Raw genomic sequence first — 12,317 nt, forward strand, 5'->3', positions numbered from 1 at the left:
CTGCGCAGCCTTGGGAGGGATCATCCCCATCCTTAGAACCCCTGGGAGGGATTTAGTCCAGGAAAGCCCCAGGCAGAGGGTGTGCACTGGGGGCTATGGAGGCCCCAGTGTCCACACATCAGCTTGTATGTTATAAGAAGACGAGTTTTGATTAACCTCAACCCCGAATTTAACCAAGAACCATTGATTATTAATCCAGTCCACTTAACTATTAATTCTATCGGTCTAATGTGAAATCACCGGGTTTAATTATTATTCTCGCGGTTCTGCGAAGCTGCTGGGGGTGTCCGTGACACGAGAGAGCGGGTTAAGCACCCATCACCCCTGCCCGTTCAGGGACCTCCGCACCCGCCCCGCGCTCCCCTCACGGCCCGCTCTGGGAGGGGCGCCGCGCACACGCCTTAGCGGCGGGGCGGGGGCGGGACTAGGCGGAGGGACAGGCGCTGCAGCCAATGGGAACGCGGCTGGGCGCCGGTGAGCCAATGAGAAGACAAGACGCCTCAGCGGCTGGAGCATCCCGGTGAGTGACAGGCATAGTAACCAATAGAAATGAGGCACCGCGCCGGAGGGCCAATGGGCGGGCCCGGAGCGTTCTAGAAGGGGCGGGCGGGAGGCGGGGCCGCAGTGCCCCCGCTCGGCGCGGCCCAGAGCGGAGCGCAGTCATGGCGGTCAAGGCGCTCAACCCCAAGGCCGAGGTGGCCCGTGCCCAGGCCGCGCTGGCCGTCAACATCAGCGCGGCCCGCGGGCTGCAGGACGTGCTAAGGACCAACCTGGGGCCTAAAGGCACCATGAAGATGTGAGGGAGCCCCCGCGCCTCTCGCCGCGGGTGGGGTTGGGAGGGGAGCACGGCCTGAGGGGCGGCGGGGGGTGCCGGGACATGCGGAGGGAACAAAGGCGGAGGCGTGAGGGGTGAGTGGGTGAGGGATGGAGGGATGGGGAGGGGTCCGGGCCCGCGGCCGCGCACGTGTTTTGGGGCCGGGGATGGATGGGTGGATGGATGAATGGGCAAGGAGCGGGCCCCACACGTGTGTTGGGCCGGGGCGCTGCTCACCCGCCCGGTGCCGCCCGCAGGCTCGTGTCGGGGTCCGGAGACATCAAGCTGACCAAAGATGGCAACGTGCTGCTGCAGGAAATGGTGAGCTGGGGCTGATCCTCGCAGGGGGGATTTAGGGAGGGACGAGCGCCTTCGGGTGAGGGAGGATCGCGTCCCCCCACTGCGCCACCTTTATCCATTGAAAGCAAAATGTCTCTTGGGAGGAGGATAAAGAAGTAAGCGCAGCTTAAGGCAATACTGTAAAGAAAATAATGGTAAAAATATAAATGGCACCATAAAATGAGTAAAATAACCAGCCAGAGGAGTAGCAAACCAGTTAGGGTATGTACAGCACTGATCATGCAGAAATAAATAAATTCACTCCAGACACAATGGATTTAGTGCCAGCCTGGTTGTGATGGTGCATCCCTTCTCTGTCAAGCTCACAGTGAGCTGAAGACTGGTTTGGCTTTGAGCACCCAATATTTTTGTGTATAGATGCATAATCTGAGGGGAAAACTGTTATATGGATTAATTCAATCACTTTACTGTCAGAGTGATTGTTGGTTTTTGTTCAAACCTGTTGAATTGCCATAAACCATTAAAACATCACCTCCAGTTTTTTCTTAGCTGATCTCGGATTTTTGTTTGCTGTACACCGCAGTGAAACTTAACTGCTCAGCTTCTTATTTTTTGTCTAGCAAATCCAACACCCCACGGCCTCCTTGATAGCAAAAGTAGCAACAGCACAGGATGACATCACTGGAGATGGCACCACCTCAAATGTCCTCATCATTGGAGAGCTCCTAAAGCAGGCAGATCTTTATATTTCTGAGGTGTGTATGCAGTGTTCTTTTGTAGGTGTGCAAGTTAAAAGCTTCACTGAGACCCTTCAGCTTTTGTTTGTTTGTTTGTTTAATGTTTTAATAGGAGTGAAACATACATATATTGTTCTGCTTAAAATGAGAAGATGTAAAAACGGGGAAAAGCTGGAGGAGAGGACTTAAAACTTGTTCAAAATCTACCCCACTTATTGTGGCTACTGTAGCTTTCAAGGTTTTGTGTGATAGCTGCTCTTACTTTGTTTTGTGTGAGTCAAAACACTTCTTGTGTGTTAAAAAGGAGCTCCTCCCTGAGGGCAGGTGGACATTGATCCTGCACAGCGAACACCCAAGTGTGCTTTGTAGTTCCCTTGGTTTCAGTTCTGTGCTAAATTAATCTGTACTTTTCCTCTGCATTGGAAGGATTTGCATTCCTTTTATATGTATTCAGAAGGACAGAACACCTTGCCTGTGTAGCACATTCCCTGTGCTTTGCCATTACGTGGAATCTTGCAACCATGGGTGTGGAAAAAGGACTATTTTGTCTCCCACTGTCCAATAATTTCTCTTTCCTTGCCTTAGGGTTTGCACCCTAGAATAGTTGCAGAAGGGTTTGAGATTGCCAAGGAAAAAGCACTTGAGGTTTTGGAGCAGGTCAAAGTGTCCAAGGAGATGGACAGGGAGACCCTCATAGATGTTGCCAGGACATCCCTCCGGACTAAAGTCCATGCTGAGCTTGCTGACATCCTGACAGAGGTGAGTGTCCCTGTCACCTCTGCCTCTTTGTGTGAAGAGATCCAGCTTTTAAAGTGCTGGGATGATGATTTGAAGTGTGAAAGATGTGAACTTGCACTAATGGTCATTTTGGGACATTTCCCCTCCCCTGTGTTGCAGGCTGTGGTAGATTCTGTTCTGACAGTCAGAAAACCAGGTGAGCCCATTGACCTGTACATGGTGGAAATCATGGAGATGAAGCACAAATCAGAAACAGACACAACGTAAGTCAGGAGGGTCCTTGAGCTGAGGTTTGAGCAGCCTGGGGAGTTCTGGTTTCTCTTTAGGGTATCCTAAAGCTGCCACTGGAGGAGTTGCTGAGAAGAAAGGCAGAAATACAGATTTCAGCCTTAAATATCTTGGCAGAAGTTGCTCAGTCACTGAACTTGATTCCTTGATGAAATTATTGAATAGCAAAAAGCAACACTGGCCTAACAATGTTGGAGAAATGCTCTTTTTTCTTAGTGTCTGGGGCTTGATGATGCTTTAGGTTGGCATCTGTTAAATACAAAGCAGCATTTACTAAATGGAAACTGAATTGTGGATTGGATATTCCATAGGCTTTCCATTTCCCTCAGTGCATGGGTGAATTCTGCACTAGCTTTCCTCAGTAGCTGATGCAGTCAGACACCATGCCAGAGCAAATTCCTTTTTTTCCACTGTGCCTGGTGTGCTTTTTTTATGGGAATGGGCATGCCCTTGGAAGGGGAATACATAATCCTTGTTCACTGCCAGCACAGGCAGTGCCCGGGCAGTTTGGGTTGGACCAGGTCCATTCTCTGACCAGCCTGCACTCCATGAAATTATATATTTACATACATTCATTGACACAAAAATGGTTTTAATCTCACAGGCTGATCAGAGGGCTGGTTCTGGATCATGGAGCTCGCCACCCTGACATGAAGAAAAGAGTGGAAGATGCTTTTGTTCTTACCTGCAATGTGTCTCTGGAGTATGAGAAAACGTGAGTACACAGCAAATGCTCATGTCCTAAGGATTTTTATTTGAGTTGTGCTTAAATACCAACCAAAAGGTCTGTGAAGGTGAAAGGTGAAGCTCCTTCTGCAGCCCTCTTGGGAAAGGCAATGGGTGAAAAAATGGCTCTGAGAGGCAGAGCTTCACAGTGGTTTTTATTTTGTTGTGTGATCACAGAAAGGCTGAAAATCCCTGTTTTCTTGGGCATAATTTTATATTCTACAACAAACACATAAATACACTTCAGAGTCCTCTCAGTTTCAAGTGTCTGCCTTATTTTTTGAAGTGGAAAAGCTCTGAACTAGAGAGCAGCAACAGCAGTGTGGGTTGGGGGGACTGGTTTGGTTTGGGTTGGTTTCTTTAGAATGTTGCTGAAAGGCTCATTCCTTAAGTTTATTTCTACAGCAGAGAGGAAGTTTTCTCACTGCTTTTTTGTGGGTTTTTTCCCCCTTCAGAGAGGTGAGCTCTGGATTCTTCTACAAAAGTGCTGAAGAGAGGGAGAAGTTGGTGAAAGCAGAAAGAAAGTTCATTGAAGACAGAGTCAACAAAATCATAGAGTTGAAAAGAAAAGTCTGTGGTGACTCAGACAAAGGATTTGTTGTGATCAACCAGAAGGTGAGATGAAGAGAATAACTAAAATTCAATTTGGAAACTAATTTCCTTGGCAAACCAAGTGCTGTGTGACTCACCTGGTACAGTTATCGAGACAGAATTAGCTAAATTTAGGCTGGTATTTCTGAATGTAATGTACAGTTCCTACTTGAGATCTTCTTTAAGCCTCGAGGAAGAACTTATTAGTGTCACACTGAGAGAAGGTGTTTTTAGCTTTGTCCTTATGCTGATGGTCACTTTCTTTGTTTCCAGGGAATTGACCCATTTTCCCTGGATGCACTTGCCAAAGAAGGAATTGTAGCTTTGAGGAGAGCTAAAAGGAGGAACATGGAAAGGTCAGTTTTGGGGAGAGGAGAGGGTACAATAACTGAGACAGTGAGTCAAGCCTGGCTTAAATCCACCTTTGAGGGCTTGGACTAAGAATTCCACTTCAGTCTGGGCAGCTCTTCCTGGTGTAACTCAGGGCATTTTGAGCTCTCAGGATGCTTTCAATGCAGACATCTACAGAGGAGACTTAATCCTACAAGCTTATTTTTTAAAGAGCTCTTCCATGAACAAAACCAAACTGTTCCAAGCCTGGTATCTGCATGCTGAAATACTGCACTTATTGTCAGTGACTTTGGGTTTTATTGAACATGAAACTGAGCTTGTACCTGTTCTCTGTCAGATTGACCCTGGCCTGTGGTGGCACTGCCATGAATTCTGTGGAGGATCTCACTCCTGACTGCCTGGGACACGCAGGGCTTGTCTATGAGTACACCCTGGTGAGTGACCAAGTGTTTGGAGAGAGTGAATTTAAAAGAGTATTGAATTAAAACCTCATGGAAATAAAGTTCTGCTGCTTTTCCTAAGTGCTGTCAGTGCAAAACCGAGCCTGGGAGCATCCAGTTCATTGATTTGTGTCCACATTGCTGAAGCAAGTGGCTGACAGGTGAACATAACCCTGTTTTCCACAGGGAGAGGAGAAATACACCTTCATTGAGAAGTGTGAGAACCCCCGCTCCGTGACCCTGCTCATCAGGGGCCCCAACAAGCACACGCTCACCCAGATCAAGGATGCAGTGAGGGATGGGCTGCGGGCTGTGAAAAATGCCATCGAGGATGGTGAGTCCCCTCCCTATTAATCATGTTAAGGACCTGTAGAAATCATCCCAAAATTAGGAAATTATCTATCAGCTTCCTTGGTTCCTGCTCCAATCCAAGCCCAAGCTGAATGTTAAGTGATTTTACAGTTCTGCAACCCTGTGTTTGCAAGTGGTTGATACCTGTGTAAGTACTCGCCTGTTGAAGTGTAAGATGTGGAGGGAAGAGATCAAACTGCACTAAAAATGAGCTGTTTGAACTGAAATAGGTGCTTTTCCCTTGCAGGATGTGTGGTGCCAGGAGCAGGGGCACTGGAGGTGGCAGTAGCCAATGCTCTTGTGAAACACAAACCCAGCGTGAAAGGAAGAGCCCAGCTCGGAGTTCAGGCTTTTGCTGATGCTCTGCTCATCATTCCTAAGGTATAAGGAGTTCCTGGGTGATGAAGTGGCTTTAAAGCACACACAGACTCACTGCTTTTTCTGCTGGAGAGCTCTGTAATTAGCAAAATGAAGCCAATCTCTCTGTTCTGCGTCAGGTGCTTGCTCAGAACTCGGGATATGATCCCCAGGAGACGCTGGTGAAGGTCCAGGCTGAACACGTGGAGTCGGGGCAGCTCACTGGGGTTGATCTCAACACTGGTAAGGACTGCCTCAGCCACAGTGTGATGCTCCAGGTAGAACCTGGCTCAGCTCTGTGAAGAACGAAGTGCTCTGAATGCAGAAAGTTTGACCTTTATTCACAAAAAGCTGCCCAGAAGCCTTGGCAGTCAGGCTGTTGTAGTTCAGTGCATTGTGGTTTGGGGTTTTTAGAGGATAAAGCACATGGTAACACTGTTGGATACAGTGGCTGATGTCAGATGTCAGCCAGCAGAAAGTCTCTGTGTGAGCTGGTTATTTAAAGGCTAATTCACTTGTGTTGCAGGGGAGCCAATGGTGGCTGCAGCAGCTGGAATCTGGGATAATTACAATGTCAAAAAGCAGCTGCTTCATTCATGGTAAGGCTGAGAGTGTTTCACTTCAAACATTACTCTGTGTGTGTTTAAGTGATGTAAAACTGGGGATCCCATGTACAAGAAGATGTCTTGAAACACGAAAATGAAGCTGAGTTTGGCAATTGTAACAATATTTCTTTCCTGTTTCTAGCACGGTGATTGCCAGCAACATTCTCTTGGTGGATGAAATCATGCGAGCTGGGATGTCCTCTCTGAAAGGCTGAGCTGGAGCTGCTCTTGGGCCAGAGGCAGCTCCAGCAGTGCCCTGTGGAATTTCTCCAAGGAATCCACCCCAGGGCCCTGACCTTGGCTGTGGTGGATGTCCCAGCACCAGAAGTCGCTCTGCCATGAGGGGCAGCCCCTTTGGTAACACGGCCACTCAAAATCTTAGCAACTCAATCAAAGATTTGGCTCTAAAAAGGAGTTACTTATTTTTATTTCACTGAACTGTGTGGCTTTCCATTTTTACCCAATAAACTGTTCTGTTCTGTGCTTTGGGTGTCTGTTCTTTAACCTTCACCCCCTCCTGAACATTCTGCAGTGGGGGGCTGCATTCCTGCTCTTGGGCATTTTGTGAAACCACTGCTCAAAAGTCTGCTGTGGGAACAGGGTGGCATCAGGCCTGGAATCTGTTCAGTAAATAAACTTTTAAAAGATGGATTAAGGCAGTAAATTAATAGTTTTGTTCTTGTGGATAAAACTGAGTTCACTGACTGCAGAATGGTTTGAAGTGGGTTGAAGGACCCGTTCAAGATTGTCACCCTTGTCTTGAGGACTTTTAAGATGGATTTTTAACACTGGTGTTTCTGCATTGAAGTATTTATGGACAACGAGTGCCAGAGCAGGTCTAGACCCAGCTTTCAGTGGGTTTGTGGGAGGGGAACAGGCACCTGCCAGCTGGAATGATTTTCCTAATCCCAGCGGTGCTTTGTGTTAAAAGGAGTCTCCTTCCTCTGTCACACGCGACTGTGGAATGACCATAAACGAAACCTTAAAAAAACCCCACAAACACCAAAAAAAAGCCCCCGTTGTGGGGAAGGGTTGCTGCCAGGCAGTTTTCACCCCCGTGTGCAGCCGGGGTGTGATAGAAATCCGCTTTCCCTACAGCGCGGATGTCCCGGAAGCGCTTCCCGAGCCCGCAGCACCTCCGGGTCGGGCCCCGCGGTTCCTCCGCGGCTCCGGGATGGGGACGGCGGCGGGGCTGCTCCTGCTGTGCTGCGGGGTGCTGGGGGCTCAGCGCGGTGAGAGCCCCCAAAATCCCCGCGGTATCCCCCTGCACCGAGCATCCTGATCATCCCTTCCCAGGGGACCCGCTCCCTTCCCGAAAATGGGACTTTAGATGCTTTGACCAGTCGCTGTCACCCCCTCCAGCACACGCAGGGACATCCCGGCAGTAGCTGCGCCTCACTCGTGTAAAAATCAAACTTGTACTGAATCTCTCCCTTTTTAGCGCTCGGAGAGGATGGGAGCATGGTGCAGCTGCCCGGAGGGACGTTCCAGATGGGATCCAGCTCCCTGGAGAGGAGGAGCGAGGAGGGGCCCGTCAGGGAGGTGACAGTGAAGCCGTTTGCTCTCGACAAACACCCGGTCACCAACAGGGATTTCAGGTGAGCCCGCGGTGCCTCGGGTGGCTGTGGGGAGGCGGCAGGGGTAGGTGTGGGTGCCAGGTGTTCCTGGGGTCTGAAAGCCAATGCTTGGGTGCTTATTAGAGAAAAAAACCGTGTCTGTCAATAGTAAATCATCCCTACAGGTGCAAGCTGAGCCATCTTAGCAGTGTAGCTTGCAAGTATCGTTCATTTTATTTCCTTTTTTCTTCTTCTCTTTTTCATCTCCTCCTCCTCCTTTTTCTCCTCCTCTTCCCCTCCTCCTCTCTTCTTCTTCTCTTTTTCTTCTCCTCCTCCTTTCCCTCTCCTCTCCCTATTTTTTGCCTCTCTTCTTCCACTTTTCTTCCTCTCTTCTTCCACTTTTCTTCCTCTCTTCTCCTCTTCCACTAACAGCAGCCACAGGTTTTATTGACTTTTAAAGCGTTTTTTTAATCTCTGCAATTATGGAAGACCTGAGTGCAGGCTGAGTTTAGATGCACAGGTAACATAAAAATATCAAATCTTTGCAAAGATGCACACTGGACTGTTTTATCTGTTAAATCTAAATCAGACCATCTGGAGCTGGGGGGGTCTGTAAGTTTTGTGCCTTTTGCCTTGCTCTGAATTTGTTGCACGTGCAGATTTGTGGGGCAAAGAGTTGAAGAACTCTTACCCAGAGCATGTTATATTTATACCAGGGAGTTTGTTAGAGAAAAGAAATACAAAACAGAAGCAGAAGCATTTGGCTGGAGCTTTGTCTTTGAGGATTTCGTATCTGAAGAGCTGAAAAAAAAAGTCACCCAAAAACTGGAGGTAAATCAGAATCCTGTGATGAGTTTGGTATTGCTTTTCCACTGAGGAGCAGCTGCCTCTTTGCAGAGCCTGGCTGTTCTCAGAGGTTTTTCTCTAGTCTGGGGTTGTTTTGCTTTTGAACCTCAGCAGGATTGAGCTGGGGTTGATTCATGTGCTCCTCTGTGAGCACTGTCAGCCCCTGGTCTGTCAGTCTGGACTCCGAGGAGCTGGGAGGAAGTAAAATGTCTTTCAAAGTACTTCAGTAATCCAACTTTAAAATAGAAAAACTGAACAGCATGAGCCTCTTGATCTATTTTCACTTCTAAAAGCAGATGCCTCTGCTCTGTGGGAAAGCACCATCCAAATGTCTGTGATAACCCAGCTCAAGCTGCAGCATTTCCCAGACTAACACACCCTGCTGTGGGACGGTGTCACCAGGCCAAGTGTCACCAGCTCACCTTTAATCTGGTGTCATTTCTTTCCCCAGTCAGCCCCATGGTGGCTGCCCATCGAGAAGGCTTTTTGGAGACAGGTGAGTAAATCCTGATGTGGTAAAATCCTGGTGTGGTGACTCCTCCCCATGCTGGGAGCTTGTGTGTGTGGCATGTGCTGAATCTTAATGACCAGAAATGGGTGAAAAAACATCTTCCATCCCCTCATCTCTTTTACCCCTTATTCCCTTTGTAAGGAAAATTTTATAAAATTAATTCAAATCTGCTTAAATCCCTCCCAGCCCTCAGGCCCTGGCTCCAGCATAAAGGACAGGCTGGATTACCCAGTGCTGCACGTGAGCTGGAACGATGCTCAGGCCTTCTGTGCCTGGAAAGGGAAGAGGCTCCCGTCGGAGGAGGAGTGGGAATTTGCTGCCAGGGGAGGACTGGAGCGTATGTACCACAAGCCCTGAGCTTTTCCCAAACCAGGCATGGAGTGGTGTTAGTTCCACCAGATCCAAACTTCCATCCAGGCTTTCAGGGGTTAATTTAGGGGGGTTTGAACCACCTGTTTTGGCCTGAGAGTGTAATAATATTAATAATTAATAAACCTAATTATAATAAATATGATAATAAAATATATAATTTTAATAAAATAAATCTCAAGCTGAGCAGAAAAGGACAATCATAAAAGCCTGGTTACAGATTGGAGCGACCCAGAGCTGACAGGTGTCTTTTCCTCCCTGGCAGAAAGGATGTATCCTTGGGGAAACAAGTTCCAGCCAAACCGTACAAACCTGTGGCAGGTAAGATCCTAAAAATCATCCCATCCACACTGGGCTCTCCTCAGCGTGGGGTTTCACTCAGCCACTGAGTGAGGGTGCCCTGGGAAACGCTGTGGGTACTGAAACTGAGCTCCTGGTGGGTTGTAAAAATACCTTCAGAGGGAGCAGGCTCAGCCCATCTTCCCTGGGAAAGCAGGATTTTACTGCTTCTAAAAATTCATGCATAAATTTGTTTGAAAAGGGGACTTGGGACAACTTCAGGTAGTTGATCTCTCTTGACCAGCATCAATTTACACCAGAGAGTTATTTGCCTAATTTTAGTGCAGCACAGCCCTGTGAGGAGCAGGACTGGGTGTTGTTTGTGGGGTGGTTCTTTGCTGTGAGTGATCTCTGTTCCCCCAGGGTGACTTCCCTCGGGGCGACACGGCTGAGGACGGCTACCACGGCGTCTCCCCGGTGACAGCCTTCCCTGCCCAGAACAGCTACGGTACAGCAGCACCCTCCTCCTGCTTTGGGGATGGCATCTGCTTCCTAAAGTAACGTTAATTATCAAATCCTGGAGCTGGGGCAGAGTTTCAGATGTGTGGGATTGTGTCAGCATTTGGGTAGAGTGAGCCCAGGAGAAGCATTGATGGTTGGTGCTGGAGTTGGCTGAGGTGCAGCTGCTGCACTTCAGGGACCAAAACACCTCCTTTTAATTACAACTCAGCTGTTTTGCAACTCAGTGGGATGTAACAAAAATCCCAGGGACTTTGTTTGGCTGCTATGCCCTCATGCACATGCAAAATGATGAGACACACTGAAGTTTGAAACACAGTGAGGAATTTCCTCAGCCTCACCATTAAACCACGCTCTTGAACAATGCTTTGAATGCTGTGGCCCCTCCCATGCACCAAATTGGCAGCCTTTGCAAACCTGCTCTCCTAATTCTGACACAAAACCATCTCAGGGCTCTATGACCTGCTGGGAAACACCTGGGAATGGACGGCGTCGGAATTCCCAGCTCCAGGACGGGCATCCAGGGCTCAGAACATGCAGGTGCTGAGAGGGGCCTCGTGGATTGACACTGCAGATGGCTCTGCAAACCACAGAGCTCGTGTCACCACCAGGTAGGTCTGGCCAAAGCCCAGATGTCGCTGCACAAGGATTTTCTCTGGGTTGGTTTTATTTTAAAAGATATTTGTTTGTTCCTACACAACTTTTTTGAGAAGCAGTTGGCAGAGCACACTACAAATATGGCTAAAAACTCCTCTGCTGTAAATCCATTCCTAATTGCTTCTCAAATCATGTGTGTTTTACAGCAGATATTTATAATTAAATGCTTTTCTCTAAGTTATTCAGGGGAAGTGGAAGATGTTTCTAGGCTGTTCTACCAGGTCACATTAGGGTTGTAAGCAACACATTAGGGTTGCGAGGGTTGTAATGTATTGGGGATGTGTGTTAACTAGGAAAGATCCCTAATTTTGGGTCTCTTTTTCCCTGTGAGGATGGGGAACACACCAGACTCAGCCTCTGACAACCTCAGCTTCCGCTGCGCTGCCGACATCCCGCCCGTCACAGCCTGGAAAAGCCACACCAAACCCGAGCTCTGAGGGCTCACTGTGAACACCTGAGGCATTTTCTCCTGTGGAGATGAACAGTAACCCCCAGCTGTCACTTCCATTAAACCCTGATTGTTTTTAAAATTCACAATAACTTTGAACCTTTTCAGTGCTGGGATGTCTGGGTGGGACCAGCAACTGGGATGGCAGGAAGTGAGGTTTGTCTCCTTTTGGTGTGGGAGATATTCCAGCTCTCCTTTTGTTGTCCATGTAAAGTAAGCAGAGGTGTGCATGTGTGGGACTGGGCCAGAGCTGCTCTGATCTCCAGCCCCAGTGAAGGGACACCCACAGGCCCCCATGACCACCAGTGCAGGGCTGCTAGGGGGAGATTATGAGGGCACATCCGTGGAAGGGGGATTCATAATCAATCCCCATTCCCTCAGGAAGTTCCAGCTTCGTAGCACCTGCTGAGCCTTCCCAGAAGTAAAACAAAGCACCTTCACTGGCCTTTGAGCAGTGACAAAATGATGTGTGTGACAGATGACACAAACCAGTGCCCCACCTCTCCCAGGACTTAAAACCAGCACAAACTCTCTGTGCACGAGCTCTGCACCAAACCTGATGGGATCAGGAGCCCTGAGGACAAGGGTGGGCAAGGACACTGCTCAGGGCACTCATGTCCACCTCTGACTGTCCCAAAACAGGCACTGGAGGTGCCTGAGGGCTGAGCCTTCCCCATCGGGAGCTGCAGCTGGTTATGGCTCTGTTAAAAGGTGGCTTCTCCAAACCCATTCTTCCAGTGGGACATACCCCAGGAGCAAATTATTTGCTGGGTTTGCATTTGCACCAGTCCTGAGCCCAGTGAAAGAAAATTTAAAAACCCCAGAAATCACCAG

General features: G+C 48.6%; 2 protein-coding genes and 2 non-coding genes across 4 annotated transcripts; all 4 read left to right on the top strand.

Moving 5' to 3' along the window:
* Window positions 1-596: 596 nt before the first annotated feature.
* Window positions 597-6,782, top strand: CCT6A (chaperonin containing TCP1 subunit 6A). The gene is made up of 14 exons (XM_039562961.1): window positions 597-796; window positions 1,072-1,135; window positions 1,735-1,869; window positions 2,437-2,610; window positions 2,749-2,852; window positions 3,482-3,592; window positions 4,059-4,218; window positions 4,468-4,550; window positions 4,883-4,979; window positions 5,172-5,319; window positions 5,584-5,717; window positions 5,834-5,936; window positions 6,220-6,292; window positions 6,441-6,782. The coding sequence occupies exons 1-14, from the start codon at window positions 663-665 to the stop codon at window positions 6,511-6,513; spliced, it is 1,593 nt and encodes a 530-aa protein (XP_039418895.1). The 5' UTR covers window positions 597-662; the 3' UTR covers window positions 6,514-6,782.
* Window positions 2,189-2,320, top strand: LOC120411041. Its single transcript, XR_005603428.1, has one exon. It is a non-coding gene; the product is annotated as a small nucleolar RNA SNORA22 (small nucleolar RNA).
* On the top strand, window positions 3,208-3,346 carry LOC120411040. The gene has a single exon (XR_005603427.1). It is a non-coding gene; the product is annotated as a small nucleolar RNA SNORA15 (small nucleolar RNA).
* A 690-nt stretch (window positions 6,783-7,472) lies between the features above and the next one.
* On the top strand, window positions 7,473-11,569 carry SUMF2 (sulfatase modifying factor 2). The gene is made up of 9 exons (XM_010402469.4): window positions 7,473-7,530; window positions 7,740-7,896; window positions 8,571-8,685; window positions 9,152-9,196; window positions 9,398-9,548; window positions 9,846-9,901; window positions 10,283-10,367; window positions 10,830-10,989; window positions 11,367-11,569. Exons 1-9 carry the CDS (start codon window positions 7,473-7,475, stop codon window positions 11,470-11,472), a joined length of 933 nt encoding a protein of 310 aa, XP_010400771.1. The 3' UTR covers window positions 11,473-11,569.
* The last annotated feature ends 748 nt before the right edge of the window (window positions 11,570-12,317 follow it).

Source organism: Corvus cornix, chromosome 19, assembly GCF_000738735.6.
Source record: "Corvus cornix cornix isolate S_Up_H32 chromosome 19, ASM73873v5, whole genome shotgun sequence".
Taxonomy (NCBI): Eukaryota; Metazoa; Chordata; class Aves; order Passeriformes; family Corvidae; genus Corvus; species Corvus cornix.

Coding starts and splice junctions, on each gene's coding strand:
- CCT6A (XM_039562961.1), top strand. CDS start 663: ATGGCGGTCAAGGCGCTCAACCCCAAGGCCGAGGTGGCCCGTGCCCAG. Junction 1,136..1,734: donor ACGTGCTGCTGCAGGAAATG/GTGAGCTGGGGC, acceptor TTTTTTGTCTAG/CAAATCCAACACCCCACGGC. Junction 4,551..4,882: donor AAAAGGAGGAACATGGAAAG/GTCAGTTTTGGG, acceptor GTTCTCTGTCAG/ATTGACCCTGGCCTGTGGTG.
- SUMF2 (XM_010402469.4), top strand. CDS start 7,473: ATGGGGACGGCGGCGGGGCTGCTCCTGCTGTGCTGCGGGGTGCTGGGG. Junction 9,197..9,397: donor AGAAGGCTTTTTGGAGACAG/GTGAGTAAATCC, acceptor AATCCCTCCCAG/CCCTCAGGCCCTGGCTCCAG. Junction 9,902..10,282: donor ACCGTACAAACCTGTGGCAG/GTAAGATCCTAA, acceptor CTGTTCCCCCAG/GGTGACTTCCCTCGGGGCGA.